Source organism: Antrostomus carolinensis, unplaced genomic scaffold (genome assembly GCF_000700745.2).
Source record: "Antrostomus carolinensis isolate BGI_N321 unplaced genomic scaffold, ASM70074v2 scaffold11406, whole genome shotgun sequence".
NCBI lineage: Eukaryota > Metazoa > Chordata > Aves > Caprimulgiformes > Caprimulgidae > Antrostomus > Antrostomus carolinensis.
The window spans coordinates 12,952-31,299 of record NW_010321209.1 but is presented as its reverse complement, the minus strand read 5'-3'; the positions used below and the strand labels follow the sequence as shown (position 1 = coordinate 31,299).

The 18,348-nt window shown below is 42.2% G+C and overlaps 1 protein-coding gene across 1 annotated transcript; it reads right to left on the bottom strand.

Annotated features, from left to right (window-relative positions):
- Window positions 1–2,792: 2,792 nt before the first annotated feature.
- LOC104526411 (alpha-fetoprotein) lies at window positions 2,793–15,029 on the bottom strand. The gene is made up of 14 exons (XM_029085423.1): window positions 14,945–15,029; window positions 13,394–13,454; window positions 13,033–13,168; window positions 11,942–12,144; window positions 11,249–11,396; window positions 10,461–10,558; window positions 9,810–9,939; window positions 9,038–9,252; window positions 7,944–8,076; window positions 7,219–7,316; window positions 5,877–6,015; window positions 4,845–5,068; window positions 3,820–3,952; window positions 2,793–2,837 (listed from the first exon to the last, which is right to left on the bottom strand). Exons 1-14 carry the CDS (start codon window positions 15,027–15,029, stop codon window positions 2,793–2,795), a joined length of 1,848 nt encoding a protein of 615 aa, XP_028941256.1.
- Window positions 15,030–18,348: the final 3,319 nt, after the last annotated feature.

Sequence of the window (18,348 nt, the reverse complement as noted above, 5' to 3'; positions counted from 1 at the left end):
CTATGGAACATAGTGCAGATCATGTGGAATCTGCTGGGTTTTAAGGGCTAGTGAACTAAAGCTGTGACTTTGCTGTGGTGGTAGTTCCTTGTGAATACTCTGCTGGTTTAAATGAATCATTCCTGACAGATCCAGACACGCACAGGGGAAGAATTTATTCCAAAGCATTATTGGATATTCAGGGTAACACAACAATGAAAACCAGAGGTGACAGAGGAAACGGAGGTTTCTTTTGAACATGCACCCTAAGCCATTAACCATAGAGACAGCAATTAGAGTATTTATCTTACCTGAATATGTATTACCCAGCTAACCCTGGGCATCACTGGATTAAAAAAAACAAAACAAAAAACCCCTGAAAACCCAAACCACCCCTCAAATCCCAGAAGACTCATCTTCATCAGACTAGAAAATCTTCAGAAAACACAGAGCTAAGAGAAGCCCCAGATGGCCATCTAATCATTGTTTTGGTATTGAAATCATTACAGTCAAATATTTGTGTCTCTCACAGCTCCCCACCTTTCCCAGACAGTCAATCCATGTGCTCTGTTCCCCATACTGGGCACTGACTGGCTGCTTTTTGTACTGGGATCACTGTTTTTTGGTATATGAAGATTTCTCTCATTAACCCAGGCAACCCCAACCTATTTTAGCTTTCCTTTTTGTGTTTGCTGGATCATTGACTGTTGTTCTCTTTTCAGTGAAATTTTTTCTAGAGCTGAGATTCCCCAAGATTTGTCCCAGTGCTCCAGCAAAGTCCTTACCAGAGGTAAGGAGAATTAAACTATGATCCATGGATTCCATAGCTTGTTTTTCTGTTTTTATCTGTTGTTCTGCTTATACCCCTGATATGCAAGCAAGACATTAGACTGTTATTAGCAGCAAACCATTTGGGACTCTTAGCTTGAGATTTGTGATAACTGCACCGTTATCCTCACGCCTCCCTAAGGAGTAGGTTTGCTGTGCTGAAATGGTGCAGCTGATTCATCCTACCTATGTCATAGGTTAAATTTGTCCTCCTTAGAACATAACTGTTTTTTTTTTCTAGGCTATTTGTCGAATTTGCTGAGATGATTTTGGTATGTAAAATGTTGCAAAAGGATTTGTAACAGTGTGTTTCCATCTTGCTGTCAGTTATAAATCTAAGGAATGGCTTTTCTTCTCATTATTTATATCCTTAATGAAAATATTGCCTAGCAGTATGTACAGGGTAGATTCTGATGGGACTCAGTCTGGTTGACCTCTTCAGCCTGACTGTAAAACCTTCTCTCTGATGGTAATACTTTAAGCTGGGTTTGCATTTTAGGAGATGCTTGTTTGGGCAATGTTGTTTCTTTATCTTACAGATATTTTCAAAGGCTCCTAGGGTAACTATTGCTAAGTACATCCACAAAAAGATTCTGACACCCAGATATCCCTTCCTTTGAGCCAAAGGTTTCCAGAAAATGTATTTATTTTGTTTAGTACTGGTTTTGATATATGCTTTTTAACATGCCTTCTGATTTCTTTTAGTGTAAAAAGAAAATAAAAGCCCAACAGCTGTGTGTGTGTTAACCAACAACAGGACAAGGGGGCATGGGCTCAAGCTCTGCCAGGGGAGGTTTAGGTTAGATGTTAGGAAGAAATTCTTTACAGAGAGGGTAATCAGGCACTGGAACGCCCTACCCAGAGAGGTGGTGGATTCACCATCCCTGGAGGTTTTTAAAAAGAGATTGGACGTGGCCCTTAGTGCCATGATATAGTAATTGGAGTTGGATCAGGGGTTGGACTTGATGATCTTGGAGGTCTTTTCCAACACAATCTATTCTATGATTCTATGAACTACCTGGGGTGTAAATCCGGCAGCCTCTCAGTGCTTCCCCTAAACGCTTGTCTGCTGCCCAGGTGTTGCAGCAGTCCACGTTCTGTCCTTTCCATCACATTTTGCTCATTTTTCTTTTCTCACCCTGTTCAGGATGCCCAAGATAATCTTGTTCTGTGATTAAAGGCAACTTTACGACTCCCCGAGAGCAGCCCGTATCAGTGAGTGAATGTGTTGTATTTCAAGGACATAGATTTCTAAAAATGCAAGAATAATTATTTTTTTGATTGAAAAATAATTTAGAAGTGGTTACAGGCAGATTTTCTTAATTTGATCTCATTTTCATTTATGCTTTGTAAGCTTAAGATTTAAAACCCCTTTCTTTTTTATTTTGGTGACTATTTGGAATAAGAAAAATAATATTCCATGACATAAGGTGGTGGCCACATCTAAACCCTGAATTTCCATCCATTTAACTTATTTTTTCAGTGGATTTCTTTAAGGTGATGCACTCTCTCTCTCTGGACTTGAACTGACTTGAAGTCACTTGGTTTAAAGTTTACATATCCTTGATCATTTTGACTCAAAGCGATAGGAGCCAGGTCTGAAATTTGCATACAGGTTTCTCCCCTCTCTGAATACAACTGAGACACATGTTTAATTTTCAGGTGAGCTGAGCTCTGCCAGCAGACCAGGCTGACAGTGCCACAGCTCAGCAGATCCTATTCGGGAATCTGAGGTTTCATTTTGAGGCACCTCTTGTACCTCGTTCACAGCAGCAGATCAGACAGTGACAGAACTGTAGCTGGTGTAAACCATGGTGACTTCAGTAGATTTGTGAGAAAAGAGCCACAACATAGTTTTCTCCATTATGGCAAATCCTATGTTCCCATTTATACTTCTTAAACATTTAGAAAACATATGCTCACTGTTACGTTTGTGTGACTTTCTATCATTCAGCAAGTCCCTTCCAATATGCTCTGCATGATCTTTATGCCGACAACATTTTTTCACTTCTCTTTATAAGTTCTGGACCCTGGAAAAAAAAAAAAAAAGCAAAATATCTATGAGCAATAGAGTCGGGAAGATGATGCACTTGTGAGCAAGTTACATGAGAATGGCAGCAGTAAGTGATGTTTTATAATCTTTGCAAGTTGTGTACAAACACTGTATAGCAGAGTGCATATACATATATCACTATGTCTAATATACACTTTGCTTTTACTGTTCAGCTGGGATTACCTTGGAAAATTCAGTATTTGTGGGAAAAATACTGAAAATGCAATTCTATTAGGAAGAATTAGCATATCTTTGCAGATATGCTGTTTGTGTGAATTCAGAGGTGAAATTTTCTGATGAATAAAAGAGAGAATTTTCTGTCTTTTTATCATTTAAAGCAAAGCAAGGCAAAGGCTCAGGAGTAGAGAGAGCAAGGCTCAAAGGTCATGGGTGGTTTGTTAAAGTTCAGTTAAGGAACATGTGAAAGAGAGATGAGAAGTAGACAAAAGCAGATTTACTGGAGAGTAAAGAGAAGCCAAAGTAGCTCTGCAGTCTGCAGTTCAGTGAGCTAAAATAACGTAGGAAAGACAAGAGGAAAACGGAGCTGGGGAGAACAAACAGGGAAAATGCTTCGACCGAAAATTTCAATATATCCTTTCTCTCCCTATTGCAGAGGAACTTTTCAAGAGAAATTCAGTTCAGAACTGTCAGCCAGGGAAAGATCTCCCGTATCCTTCAACAGTGCAAGTCCCAGGGACTCCTCAGAAGCAACAGATGGAGCTGAGCTCTGATTCTATAAATTGCTGCCCTTAAAAACAGGACTAATGAGGTGAGTTCTCAAACGATCATTCAACTGGTACACGTATCTACTTGCACAGGGAATAAAGTTTGTCTTCGGAAATGTAACTGCAGGAATTGTGGCTTTGGTTTTGCTGCTTGATGGAGAAAATTTACACTCTTGCCTATACTCCACGTTTCCATTTTGACTCGGAACGTACAGGTGAAAACGGAAGCGATACCTCTTTCGCAAAGCACGCCTCACGGCTTTCCTCTTTGCAGCACTGTTCCCTCATGGCAGTAAAGGCCGCTGTGACCGAGGCCAGCTGTTCCTGTGTGATCTGGGGCTTGTATTTGATGAGGTTGATCAGCATCCTGCAAGAAAAGCAAAGCCAGTCCTGTGAAACTGGGAGGTAAGCACACGGCTAGTCCCACCAAGCCCCTGTTTTGTGACTGCCCACTTCCTTTCTGTGCCTTTTTCATTTTTATTCGCCACCCAGACAACTATTTGCAGCAGGGAGCAAAGATGTGCCCTTGTGAAAAAAAAAATAAAAAATAAAAAATTAATGCTCATTTTTGGAGCTGCTCCACCATGAATATCCATGAATAAACCATGCAGATGGTTGATGGGTTGTGCACCGCTCCAGAGGGCCCAGGACAGTATGGGTTCACCACAGCACAAGTTAATGGCCAAAGAGGTTTTCTTTTCTTGCAGTGAGTGTGGGAGGGTGCAGCATGCAGGTTGTCTCTGACCAAGGCAACCAAACACCAGAGCTTTTCAGAGACTGACAGAGTGCATGCGATGAGGAAAAATGTCTGGGCTCTCCTGTTCTAGGAAATGAGCCCTAATTAAGCCATAAAGGTGATGCAGTACTTTGGGCAGTAGCTTCCTTGTTCTTCTGGTATCTTTTCATGCAGCGCCTGGTGCAGTTCCCATGAAGGATGGTGGGAGGGTATGTTTATCAGACCTAACTTTGGACACCTATTGCTTCTATTCTGGTGGTGTGAACACCACTGCACCTACCCACCTCTGAAAATGACTTTCTTCTAATGTAAGGCAAGTGAATATAGGTTGAACCAGACAGCAGAAGGAACTGGGACTAGCACGGGAGGAAAGAAAAGGAGTTTGGAAGAGGAGCTGTGGCTGGTCTTTTCCAATGGCGTATCACAAAACAAGAAGGCCAGAGAGCGTGGACAAGTGAAAGGTCAGCAGTGCCAGTGTAAGAATAAGAAACATGGGGGTAAGAGTAAACCAGGCACGTCTTACTCTTGCTTCTTGTGCTGTAACTTGTCCTCTTCAGTGGTACACAAGTCTTCATGGAAAGTGAAGAGCCCAGGAGTCAATGATAAGGGCACATAGCTGTCATCAATTTCTAGTTTCCCCAGGCATGGCCTCCTGAGAGCATAGGAGCTACTACAGCAGTGGCAAACTCCTGGGTTTATAGGATTGGTCAGGTGTCTTCTACATATTTCTCCAAGCACGAGATCCAGCTTTACCAAGAGAAGTGGAAAAAAAAACAAAAAACCAAAACCAATCTTATATTATTTTTTTTCATTTTGAAGCATCCCTGAAACACCTGCTGCTCTTAGTACAGTTAGAAAAATAACTCAGCATTTACTTAAGCCTTGTTTGTAAGGTAGATAACACTTTGTATTTCTACTGACTGCTGACTTTTGTTAGTGTAAAAATGGCTCAGAATTTTCAGAATAAATATGTATGTGCAGCTTTAGTGACTTTGCACATAGAAATGATGTGATTTCTTCATAAAGCCACGTGAGCATTTGCAAGCGTGGTTTTAGCAGCAGGGTTTCCGTGGGTGTGTTCTGCTGTTCTTGTAAACGTGATGATGTACAAATGGGTGGCTGGAGGACAGGCTGAAGCTTTTTAAGTACTTTGGCTTTACAGGCCTGGAGAATTCTTATGGAAGAGCTATACACAACACATCCTTTCACAGAGCCCTGCAGCTTCAGACCTCTAGAAAGGATGATCTCAGACAAGACACCGTTGGCTTCAGAGGGAACAGGGTGGGATTGCCTGTGCTGTGTAACCGTTAACTGCCTGGCACTAACTAGCCTGGCAACTTCCTGATCCTCCTGTAGGTTCATTCAAGCATTAACTTCAGTGACGCTGAGTTATGCTTACTTCAGGCAGGGAAGCACATCTTCCAGCCAGCTCCACACCTCACTGAATGCTTTTCTCATTTACCTTTACGCCAAGCTCTTGGACGCTGCTGGCAGCAGAATTTGTGGCAGAGTTTCAAGAAAAAGTAGGACCAAGATATGGAAGAAAAATACTCACGTTTTCCTCAGCACAAGGCAGTAGCTTGTCCTGGCTCAACTGGCAGCATTTGGAGCCAATTGTAGTCATTTGCTTGGTGAATTTTATCAGCTCTGCAGATGTCAGCTGAGGCATCTTCTTGGTGAAGCTCATGAGAAGCCTGAAAGGGTAATTTCTTTTAGATTGGTGTGTTTGTTCCGCCAGGCAGCAGTGAGCAAGCCACTGCCTTCGCATGCGTAAAGCTCCAGCCAAACCCCACAGAACACTAATTAGCACAAGGGCAGGACATGGCCTGGTGTTTAGGAACTCACACAGGCAAGTGGAAGCCTGCTCTGATTGTTGGAGCTCTCTCTTTTTTTTCTGACCAGTCTCTTTACTAGGTTAAACAAATAAAATGGAAGATAGCATTGCCAGTTGCACGTGGGCGAGTGCCCTTTCTAGATGGTACGTGTGTTTTTCCCATGTTACTTGTTTCCCTGGGATTGTAGGGAGCTTGTCTAAGAGCAAAATTGAACTAGGGTGACTTCTTGACTAGATAAGGACAGAAAATAAGCTCAATCAAGCTCACTTTTTTTTTCTTTTAAAAAAACTGTGCTTATTAACTAATCATGGCCAAGAAAACCTTAACAACTGGTACAACAGACAGAAGCTGCCCACCAAATTTGTTGGAAACTTCTAGTTCCAAAGGCCTTTTAAAGATCAGTCATGCTCAGGAGTGCAAAAAGCCCACTCTGTCTCCCCAGACAAGGCTAGCTGAAGCCTAACTGTAAGCACACAAGCAGTTTAGAGGTTTCACTGAGGTTGCTCACATACTGAAAGGTAGGCACGTGCTCATTAACATTGCAAATCAGGGCCAAAGTTCCTCCGGGAGGCTTGTGCCTGCATGCTGCATTTAAACACAGCGTCTGGTTCAGCTAGCCCAGTTTTGCTCTGTCTACTGTAGTTAGATTTTTGTTACAGTGGCTGATGTTTACATCTGCTGCAGGCGCTGGAGAGAGCAAAGTCTTTTGCAAAAGACACAGCCCCTGTCTTTTGGCTGAATTTATGACTCTCAAGTCACAGCTCACAGCTTGAAACGCAGCTATAAAGCAAGAACATCACAGGAAACATGGAGGGGAGACTGATCAAGTTGTGACTTCACTGCTTCATAAGTTGGGTTAAGGAGAGAAGTCATGAGGGGCCAGAATATTGTCTTAGGGAAAAAGGAAAAAAAAAAAAAATCCTAGAAGCCTTTAATATACTGATCCAAATATTCAAGTGGTGTCTTTCAGCCTGGCTTTTTTGACACGTGTGGCTTTACTCCAGCCTGAGTTGTGCCCCGCTGGTGCAGGAGTAATGTAAAAGTAATATAAGAAAGTAATACTCGTTTTGGAAATAGTAATCTCCCTTCTCCTTGTAAAGGTCGCAGCTTGTCTTCATGACGCTTTCAGTTTCATAAATATGTTTCTTCAGTTCTTCCTCCTGAAAAAAATAAATTAACCTGAGGAGTCACTGTATCAGGGGGAATGCAGAATGCAAGGCCTGGATATCTATAGCTACCTCTCACCTGATATATATAGATAGAGATATACCACCCATTTTAAATTCCATTAGAAAGTCTTCACGTGTCTGAAACCTCAATGAACTGCCTGAATGTGATAAATGTCCACCTTCAATCACCTTGAAATATTTAATTTTGTGTAAGTGATGGAAGGCTAGGGTCTGAGACACAGGGTGGCTCCTGACTTCAGATATTTACAATGCCCGTGTCTCCACCTGAGACAATAACCTTCTACGTTTGTGAGAGGGCAACGGGCACTGCTGGGGAACCCAGAAAACAGCAGGGCTCCCAGAAATGTTATCTCCCTCCCTTTCCCCAGCATCTCTGTCTATCCATGTTAAATTGCTTCCCAACTGAAGACTGAGAAGGCTCCAAGGTTTTTTCACACAGGAACCAGGGAGGCCTTGTCATATTTGCTGGGTTTGTTACAGGTGCTGTGGGTACTCCCTCTAGACCTGGAGTAGGGATAGTCACTATTTAGCCAGAACCAGTCGTGGCCACGTGCTTGAATCCATCAGCGTGTTGGTGCGAAGCCCGACGGCACCCACCCCTCTGCTGCAGCAGTCGTCTGGAGCGCCGCTTTTGCAGCACTCCTTCAGTAGGTCCTCGTATCCTTTGCCAATTCTTAAAAGCATTTGAGCAGAAAATTCAGGGTGTCTCCTGGAATATTCGTACAGAAACCTGCAACGTGTGGAGTATCAGGAATTAGAGAGAAGCCAAAACAACTGCCCTCCAGAGGTTGGGGATGGTGAGGACACAGGGGTGCATTCGGGGTGGTTTTGTCTCCGTGTCTGGTGGAACAGGGAGAATTTCACAGCATCTTGGCCTGGGACTGAACCCAAACAAAACTGGCTGACTGAGCACAGCATTGCCTGAGCAAGTCCTGTGCGTGGAACAGCCCCAGCTCAGCGTTCGCTTGGGTCAAACAGAGCTTAGAGCTTTGTGGGGCTTGGGGTTTTGCTCTTGTTTTTTTTTAAAAAACCCTCTCTAAATGATAATGAAATAATTTCCAGCAACAGACTCATTTCTCAGTAGACACTGGAAAGATGAGCTCTGCTGAAGCAGTCACTCTAGACAGCAGTCGTGCCAAATCAATTAGCTGCACTTTTCATAAATGGAAGTGATGGATGGTATCTGAAGTGAATTCTCTGCCTTTGGCACTCGCTGCTGTTTCTGTTGCAGCCTGTGGCATTCTTGCCCAAGTTGACTACAGGTAGTACTACAGGTTTACTACAGGGCTTTATTGCACAAAGGAACACAGCTAGAACAGAAAAGGACCAATCCTGTTTGAATAGAGATCTGACTCTGATTTAAGGAAGTGTTTTTGAATTCCCATTTAAGAGCAGACCAAGGCTGTATTTTGGGCCTGGAGTCAGAACTGATAGTACCTAAATTTCACATGCATTTCTTCAGCTTCGTCTCTGAAATAACAATCCTGCCCTGTTCTGCATTTGTTCCCATTCCACACCTTCTAGGGCTGAGTGGTGTTTTACGAAGATCAACTTGCACAGACTCCCATGCTACACGCTCACAGAGCAGATAGATCTGGGGCTGATGAGCTGGGCTTTAACATCCAAACTGCCATCTTTTGACCCAAGTATTGAAACAGCAAAATTGAAGAATAGAAGAAGACCCACGTTACCTGGCTAAGTGTGTATCTTTTTCCTGGGCAAAACGTTCACATATTCCTTTGTCTTCTATAAACTCCCTGACATGAGGGGACAAGTCTGCAGGTTTATCGTCATTTTCTGCATTAACTATGCATTCGCTTCTTTGTAACAGAGGTTTTTCACAGCACTTCTTGATTTTACTTGATAGGATGTCTTGGTTTGTGCAGACATAGTGTAGAATCTCTTTCTGGAAAGCAAAAAAAGGGAAGGAAGGATTTTGTTTTGTTTTAATCAGTGTTTTTATCTCCATTTTTTAGACAGAGAAGGTGACTCCCAAAGGGAAGAGGCAGTTGTCCAAAGCCCTGCAACAGACATCTGGCAGAACAAGGAAGAAGACTGAAGTCCTGTTGGTCTATTTGCTCAAGTCCCTTGCTTGCCATTTGATAGGTGCTACTAGGTAACCATGTAAACAGAGAAGTTTGCTGTCTCACCACAGAGAGGCAGTGAGATAAATGGATTTGGTATGTTAGAGGAAGGCAGAGAACAGAGCACAGGCAGCTAGGAGCTGCAACCAAATCTGCTGAAGCCGTGTTAGATCATTTCAGTCACAAAGGGATCTTTTTGCCCTTCTTGATGACTTCACACCAGGAAAGGTTAAATGGGAAAATCAACCAGGTTTTTAGACTGAAGAGTTAAACTCTAGTTTTGGAGAATAATCAGTACAAGAGGAAAAAAAAACCCCAAAACTGAAAACAAACAAAAAAAGCATTCAATTTCTGCAAAAATGTAACTATGGAGTTTTACCCTATCATGCATGCAGTCCAGCGTATCTCCACGGCAGCAGTCCTTGTGCATGTTAGCAATATCCACCACAAGTTTGTTAACAGTAACAAAATCAGCTTTAGGGAATTTTTGGCTTATCTGAGCAAGTTTCCTACAATGAAGAAAAATAGTTATTGTTTCTATTCACGGTGTGAGACTGTGGCAGCCATCATCACTTCTCTGTGGAGGGGGTATCCAAACTGCTCAGGCACAGTCTCTCCCTGTTCCCACTGAAGTTAACAAATAAATGTCCCTGGAAGCCAACAGCAGAGATTTTCAGAGTTATCTAAGGATCCTAGGTGGATTTCAGTGTGAGATGGTGGAAAGAGATGCGAGCAGGAAATTACAGGAGCAACCTTGTGTCAAAATGGTTGAGAGAGATGGGTTGTATTTTGCTCACAATCACTCTAACTTTGACCACAGAAATGTATTTATTTCAAACTTTGGGTTTGGATTTTGAAAGCTCATGGCAGTTTGTAAGGAAACGGTGACTGCTGTCATGTATAAATTGCTACTGCTGATCTGTTGTCTTCGTTAGATGCTACTAGTGACCTGCATACAAAAAGGGACATGGCTGGTAGTCAGAGCTCCACGCTTTCTTTCAAAATAATGATAAATATGGGGGGGACTCACAGAGCCTTTAAGGTCCTTTCTCCAAACTTCTCCAAGATTCCACATGTGTGTTCCTGCCTCAGGCCTTCTTCTTTTACTGGCTTCATCACCTTTGGTGCCTGGTAAAAAGAAGATGCAAACCATCAGAGTGGAAGAAAAGATAATGCTTTATGCTAAAACTACTGTGGTGACGGTTTTTTAAACAGGGATTTTTAACAGTGACAGAAAAATGCTGCAATATAAACAAAGTGTTGTGCTTGCTATTTAATCACCAGCTTTTATTAATTAAGTGTTCTTAATTAATAAAAATCCTGGAGGAGTAACAATCCCAAAACTGAAACTGCAATCCCAGAGGAGTGAGAGCCCAAGCAAAAGTCAGAGAGAGGAAGAGCCCCTCACTAATATACTGATCATGATGTTATAGGATATGGAATATCCCATTGACACATCCAAATGCCAGTTTAGCTTATTAATTTAAATACTCCTCACCCCCTTAGGTCTTGCACTTGTAGACTAACACAATTCAAAGTCCTTCACTTCCAGCAACAAAAATAGAAATATGGGTGTGTTCTCAGTGTTTCTCTCATAACAAATCCCAGCTAAATCCAAACCCCAGCGCTGTTCTGGCTACTAAAAAGAAACCCAGCTCTGTCCCAGCTACAAACCAGGCCAGTCCTTAATGAGGTGAATTCTAATATCAGACTGAGGTGCTGAGAAAGAAACGGTTGATGTCTCTGCTTTAGTGTTGGTTTAGCTATAGGAAAGTCCCTGGTTGCACATTAACAAACTAAAACCCTGTGATGGAATACCTGTCTCCGAAAGCATTCCTCCGGGTTATGAGCGGGGCCTTCAGCACTTCCACAGCAGTCCTTCATCATCTCCTCGTACCGGAGAGCGACAGAAAGGATTGTTGGGGCGTAGAGGAAAGGATGGCTTCTGGAAACCTCATAGATAAAACTAAAACCGAGAGAAAAATGGCTTCAGTTTCGCAATAAGCCCCTTCATGCAGAGGGCAGCAGTGTTATATCTGCTGTATATTGAAATGAGAGCTACTAAAAGTGATTGTTTTCCTGTCGTAATCACAAACTGTATAGTGTGGTGTTTATCCTGGAAAATTCTGACAGGCCTGACATTTTCCTGGAAAATAAAGTCTCAAATCCTGCAAGTTGTTGCTTAGAGGCAACTAAACTTCTGCTTGGCTTTTAAGGACTAAAGGGAGGCCCTTGGTTTCAGATGAGTCCTTTACATAGACTACAATAAAACAGGCCAGAGTGTTTGTCATTTGGGCCTATATCCAAAGCAGGGGGTGGCAGAAACAGGTGTCATATAATGAGAATTACAGCTAGATGAATCTAATAATTCACATGAGGAAGAAAAGTGAGTAATCTCTCACTTTTTCTACAGAGAAACTTAGACTGAACTTTTTGGCTGACACTGCATTTGCTGTCTCCAGGCTCATGACTGTCATATCAAGGCAAGGAATCTGTGATTTATTTACTTACTATCCTGTTAATGGACGTTGATGCTGCGAATGATTTTTGCAAGCAGCTTCAGCATTTGGCCTTTCTAAAGGAGAAATGAACCCTCTCGATGAATTTTTAAGGGAGAGGAAGCAGTCGTTTCTTTCAGGATCCTTTTTAGCACAGCAATCAGTAAACCTGGGAAGATTTTCCTCCTGGCATATTGTATCAAGGAAAATCCTGTCCTGTGAAAAAGTAGAAAGAAGTTAATTTGTGTGAGGATTCCACTTTACTTCTCTGAGCTTGCTGAGGAGGCTACTTTAAGCCAACAAGCCCTGACTGGCATAAACTGTTTCTCTCTTTATTACCACCTGCTTTGGCTGACCTCTAAAACCTGTAAGTAATGGTTTCTCAAACTCTGATACCTACTGTTATGACAAGACAGACTTCAAAGTGGGATGGTTTTCAAATGCTCTAAAATTATAACATTATTCAGGCCCTTTTTCTTGATAACAATAAACATGATTGTTCAGTTTGCAGCGCAGCAGGATCTGTCTTTTCTAATGACAGTCAGGTTTGTACAACGAAAAGTGTCTTGTTTCTTGTTCACCAAGTAGTGGTGCTCGGGTCCAGCTGTCAGTCACACCTCAGCTGGGAGCTGTTTTAATTCAGGGTTTGTTTCAGTGTGTCAAACAAATCAGAAATGAGCTGTAACATGGACTGACATTCATGTTTCATGATTCAATCTGACAGCTCCAAAAGTGTGTCGGAGCAGACACCACCAGGACTGCGAGTTAATGGAGTGGAGCAAATGCCCATAATAAACATTGTATAGAAATATCTAATTTGGCCTCTAATTTTTGTTACAGTAGCCATAAAAGCACAATTTTTCTGACATCTTTTAGGAAGACAGAGGCCAAGGATTTCAAAAGATGCTGTGATATTTGAGGTGGGGGGAGGAGAGGGGCTTTGTTTTCCTCCACTTATCTTGAGATGCTGTATAGATGGAAGCCTGGAGAACGAAAGAGTCACTAAGACCAAACTTAATAACGTGGAAAAACACATACCAGGGCTCTGAAATTACAAGTCACATCTGAAAACGTTTGCCACATGAGAAGTATAAAAGTGCTTACCAAAGGCTTCAGACAGTCGGGGTTGTCTCTGGCCGCAGCAGCGCACCTTTTGGCAAGGGCTGTGACATCTTCAGCCATTTTAACAGCTTGGCCAAACGTGCCTCCTTGCACATACTGAGCAAACATGATCATGGCACTGTGAGAAGAACACACGGCATTAAACCTGTTGCTGGCTACCTAAAAACTAACCATAGAACTTTGACGTGTGAGACAGTAAGAGGATTCGTATCGCCCCGGGCTGAGTTGGTGGGGGCTGGCGGAACAGGTGTGTTTGGCTCACAGTACGTGTTCATTTCCAAACGACACGAGGATGTTCAGTGGCAGCAAATTTGCAAGTAGACGTTTTACCTGGACAACTTACATGGCTTTAAAATTATTCTCCTGCAGCTGAGAAAAATGTTGGCCAATGCTGTTTTTTTCCTCTGAAAAACAAGATAATTTAAATTAAAAAATGTTTAGTAAATGCTTCATCAAATATTTGGGGTTTTTTTTGGTACTGGAGTCTTTGAGAAAGATCATTTGCTGCCTGGGGTACAAGCACAGGGGGTAGGGGAAGGCATAAGACTGAGCTTCCTATTTGACTTCAGCGTGAGGATGTGGAACTAGTTGTTTCTGACCTACAATATAACAGGACCAATATAATTACCCTGCCCAGCTCAAGTGTTGCATGAAGGAATACACTAAAACCTGGAGAGCATCCAGCTGCTTTGATAATGCACTTCACATGATTAAATAAACACCTTGCAAAACACCTTTTAAACTTGCCTTAGCTATTTAAAGGTGTGCTTGACCACTTTTTACCTACGGATAAAGGATTTTCTGTGCCGAAAAAAATGGGCTAAATTGAGGACTGCATTGGTAGGCAAAGCTCAGACCTTCAGAGAGCTGCATCCTTCTGTACATGTCATGAACTGGCCCACTGGAAAACACATGTCCAATTGTCCTGGTTTTGCTATGTGAAGATCATGTGCAAATATTTTCCCTTTGCCACTGGGCCTTTTTTACTGGGCAAACCTAAATGCAGGAATTTCTTGAGTTCCCTCTTTGTCAGAGAATAATCTGAGAGACTATTTTTAAAATAAGGGCCCTGTTCCTAAATCAAGATCGTACTGTCTCACCCTCATGTCAGCAGGGCTGAGATCAGTATAAAAGGACCAAATAAATCAAAGGAATAAGGCAGCTTCTCCCTCTGATTAATGCAGGGGTGTCAAGTGAGACAACAACATGAGATAACACAAGCATTGGTTGTGTTTTACACTCATTTAATGTACTTGGAAGTTACAAAGGGGGAAAAAAAGTTGACCAATGATAACAATATGTAATGTGAAAGAAGCACCTGAACCACATGCTATTGGAGGTTTTCAGCTGTCTCATTTTAGGTGCTGAACTTCAGTGAGAATTGGGGTTATTTTAGGCTCCTTTAGTAATCAGTGAAGACAGAGTAAGACCCCCTCCAAAGGCTAATTCAGAGCTATAGCTTAACTAGGAACTCTGAAGAGCCACCTGGAGGTAGCATCCCTCTGGGGACCTCTCCATTTCACTTCCTTGTAGACTATGGAGGGAGGCTGGAACACCCACAGGCAGTTTTTGGAGTACCTAAAATCAGCGGTGCAACCACATCCCTGTGGATTAAATTATCCTTCAATAGACTTTCTCTCAGTAATCACTGACTGCCCTGCACTCCAAATAATTCTGAAGCCATTAAGAAGCAACATATCTAAGGTTGATTTAAAAAAAAAAAATAGATATAATAATAATTATACAGATAAAGTGTTCTTGTAAACTTTTGACCTGTAAGAAAATACCTATGTAGAACTGGCAGTGGCAAAGTGAGCTACCAAATAACCACGCATGGTTGCAGCCATCAGTATTATAGAAAAGAAGAGAGTAAAAAGATGAGATATATTCTTACCTATGTCCTGATAACTTCTAGGCAGGGCTTTGACTACAGTGAGGCTCACCAACAGAAGAACATGAATTATTGCTCTCCAATTCATACTGTCAGCTACTGGCAGGGCCTGGAGTAGGCTCCGTTCATCTGTGAAAGGCAGAAAGAATTCAGGGGAACGAGTTACTTTTATACTCTCCCAAACAATTTCTGGTTAATCAAAACCCTTTTAGTGATATATATAACATTAGCCCTCTTGGAATATTCCCACAATAATTAGACATGCCATTATTTGCTCAGTATGATGAACTGACCAGCCTGTTGCAAAGAAAGGACCTTGTAGATTCTTTTTTTCGTCAGATTTAGACGAATAGGATTTTTTAACTTATCGCACTTTAAACAAGAAGTTTAAACACATCCTGGGCTTTTTATGGTGCATACTGATCTCATCTACTTACAAACTTGTTCAAAGGTGATTGCTGCGCAGATGGTGCCTTCTTAACATGTTGTTGACTGAAAAATCCCAAGTTTAGCTGTTAACCTGCTATTTTTGCCTCCCTCCTTGCTGAACAAGCTATCTCTTGCTCCCAGCTCCCAAGCTGTCACAATGAAAAGGCTGAATTAAGTACCCCCTACAATGTTTAACAATTAACAATTAAAAATTACCATCAAAATGTCTTCAAATCTTGAAACAAAACTCCAAAGCTGTCAAATGAAGGGAAAAAATTCCAGTTAATACAGTTATTTTAATGACTTTTTAAAAGGTATAGTGTAAGCCTCAGCATGACCAACATGTCAAATTTTTAGAGAGAGGATGGCTTTGGAGACCCACGGGTATTTATGACAAAGAGGTAGGTGGGCAAGGATACGTGTATTCGGTCTGAAGGAAAAGTCAAAGACAAAGCGCTTTGTTTCTTTGGAAGGAAAATGGCAACGCTCCTTGTTCTGTGCTGCAGGGAGACAACGGGGGTTGTTCGTGAGCACATGGGACTGTATCAAAAGGAAAAAGGATTCTGAGTGGGAAGATGGGAGCACGGTCATCAGAGCAGGAGATCTGAAATCTAAGGTGAAACCACATTGTCCTGGTCTGTAGCTGGGACAGAGCTGGGTTTCTTTTTAGTAGCCAGAACAGCGCTGGGGTTTGGTTTCAGCCTGGGAGTTGTTATGAGAGAAACACTGAGAACACACCAGTGTTTGTATTTTTGTCACTGGAAGTGAAGGACTTTGTGTTTTGCTGGTCTGCAAGAGCAAGATCTAAAGTGGTGGTGAGAAATATTTAAAGTAATAAGCTAAGTGGGCATTTGGATGTGCCAATGGGATATTCCATATCACATAACATCATGGGCAGTATATAAGTGAGGGGCTCTTCCTCTCTTGCTCTCTCTGGCTTTCTCTTGGGCTCTCACTCTCCAGGGATTGTGGTTTCAGTTCAGGATCGTCGCTCCTCCGAGATCGTTATCTGGGAACGGGCTGGGCTTGGGCAGCGGTTGGTGAGCAGTTGCACTGTGTATCACTCATTTCCATATTGTATTACTATTGTTATTATCATTACTATTTTAATATCAGTGTTAGTTAAGTTTTATTTCAATTATGAAATTGTTATCTCACCCTACGAGTCTCCTTCCCCTTGCCCCCCAACTCTCTCCGCCATCCCCTGGGGATGGAGGGAGTGAGTGAGCGGCTGACTTTGGCTGCAGCCCAATGCTGGCCAACTGAAACCACCACACACATCTGTTGAGGAAGACACAAGTAAGCTCTGTCACACTATTAATGAAAAAGCCTCAGAGGAAATAGAGAAATCTTCTGCAAAGAAAAAGGTCTGGAGGTTAGGGACCTTCTTTCTACATATATGATCCTCATTAAGTCCATAGGAGCAGACCAGAGAAAGCTTTTCTCACTCAGCTCTTTCCAAAAAGCCAATTCCCTTACACTCTTGGGAGTCAGTGCTGTCTCATGGCTGCTAGTTGTGGATTCCTCCCTCCAGACCCCTGGACTCAGCAGCATCCCGTGCTGCCGCTGCCAGTGCAGGGTCCCTGTGGGGGAATCTGGGGGCCGCCCAGCGTGTTCCTGCTTCTGTTTGCCCAGAAGCAGCAGGGAGAGATGCAGATTGATCCTCCCATTTTCAGAATAAAACCTTAATACAACCTTGTTACTATAAGGTAGAAAAATAAAGGAGGTGGGGTTGTATTACTTGAGGTAGAGCTGCAGAAACAGCTGAGACACTGACATTAGAAGCTTTGTATAGCAAGTCCTTCTTTGGCCCAGAAGAATGTGCTTCAGAGATTATGGATGTGCGATGTGTTGTCCTCAGCGTTTCTGGAAGCTGCACATGGCTGCTGCATTTAAAATCCTTTCAATTAAATTTCTCCATTGTGCTTTTCCATGCTCAGCAGGATGGTTAACTACTTTTCACTGTTCTTTGGAAATACTTGCCACTCTTTCATGGCAATCTGTCCATTTACAGTGACCACTGTCCCATTTGCAGAAGGGAAATGTATGTATAACATTTATTTTTTTTAAGAGCGTGGCAAACACTAGAAATGAGATCCAATGAAGATCTGATGTCCTCATTAAAAGTTCCCATTGTCCTTCAAAGTACGGAAACCATGTTAACCTATTCAGTTTTACACCCATTGAAGACCCAGCTTTTTCCAGTACCTCTTAGAAACTGTCTAGCCAAGGTCAAGATAGAGCTAAAAGCCACTGCAGCTGGTTGCCCTCAGGGTGTGGAGTTGTGAATGTCCATCAGCTGGGGATGGTGGGTGGGGGATGCTCAGGACTCTCTTGAAATGCTCGGGCAGTGAGTCTGTTGGAGCTTTTTGTTCTGGGTGTTATAGCAGCAGAGAGGTAAGTTAGTGTTGACTGGGTGTTTATTTTTTATGGTATTCATCAATTTTAGGAGAAGGTCTCTGTGTCTTAGGCTGGTGTATGTTCCTGATAAACTTCTGTTGTTGATTATCATTCTCAACCTAGGCCAGCAAAGTGCAAATGTGTGTTTGGAGCTCAGCTACTTTGTTTCTGTTCTTACTAATGAGAGCAGAATTTGTGGATCCCCCTTCCACTTGGGTTGCTTCTTCTTGATTGTATCAATATTTTTCTTTTTCTTGAAATTCAGTGATGGTGCTTTCTGTTAAGGTAAGTAAAACATGTACAGATTCACTTACTTCCTTTCTTTATACTTGGAGAGTATCATTTTTGTCAAATCCTGAGCATTCACTCTAAAAAGTAATGTTAATGGGAAGCTCATGCACCTGGAAGAACTCTGTTTCTTCCCATCTATTAAGAGGGTTTGTCTTTAAAAAGATCTGAGTTGCTCTGATGTGATGGCTGGAGTTATTTTCCCTGTAAGTAACTTCAAGTGCTGGGCTGTGCTGTGTAAGAGGCTTGTTGGAACTTTATAAACAATTTGTATAAAGAAAACATCTTTC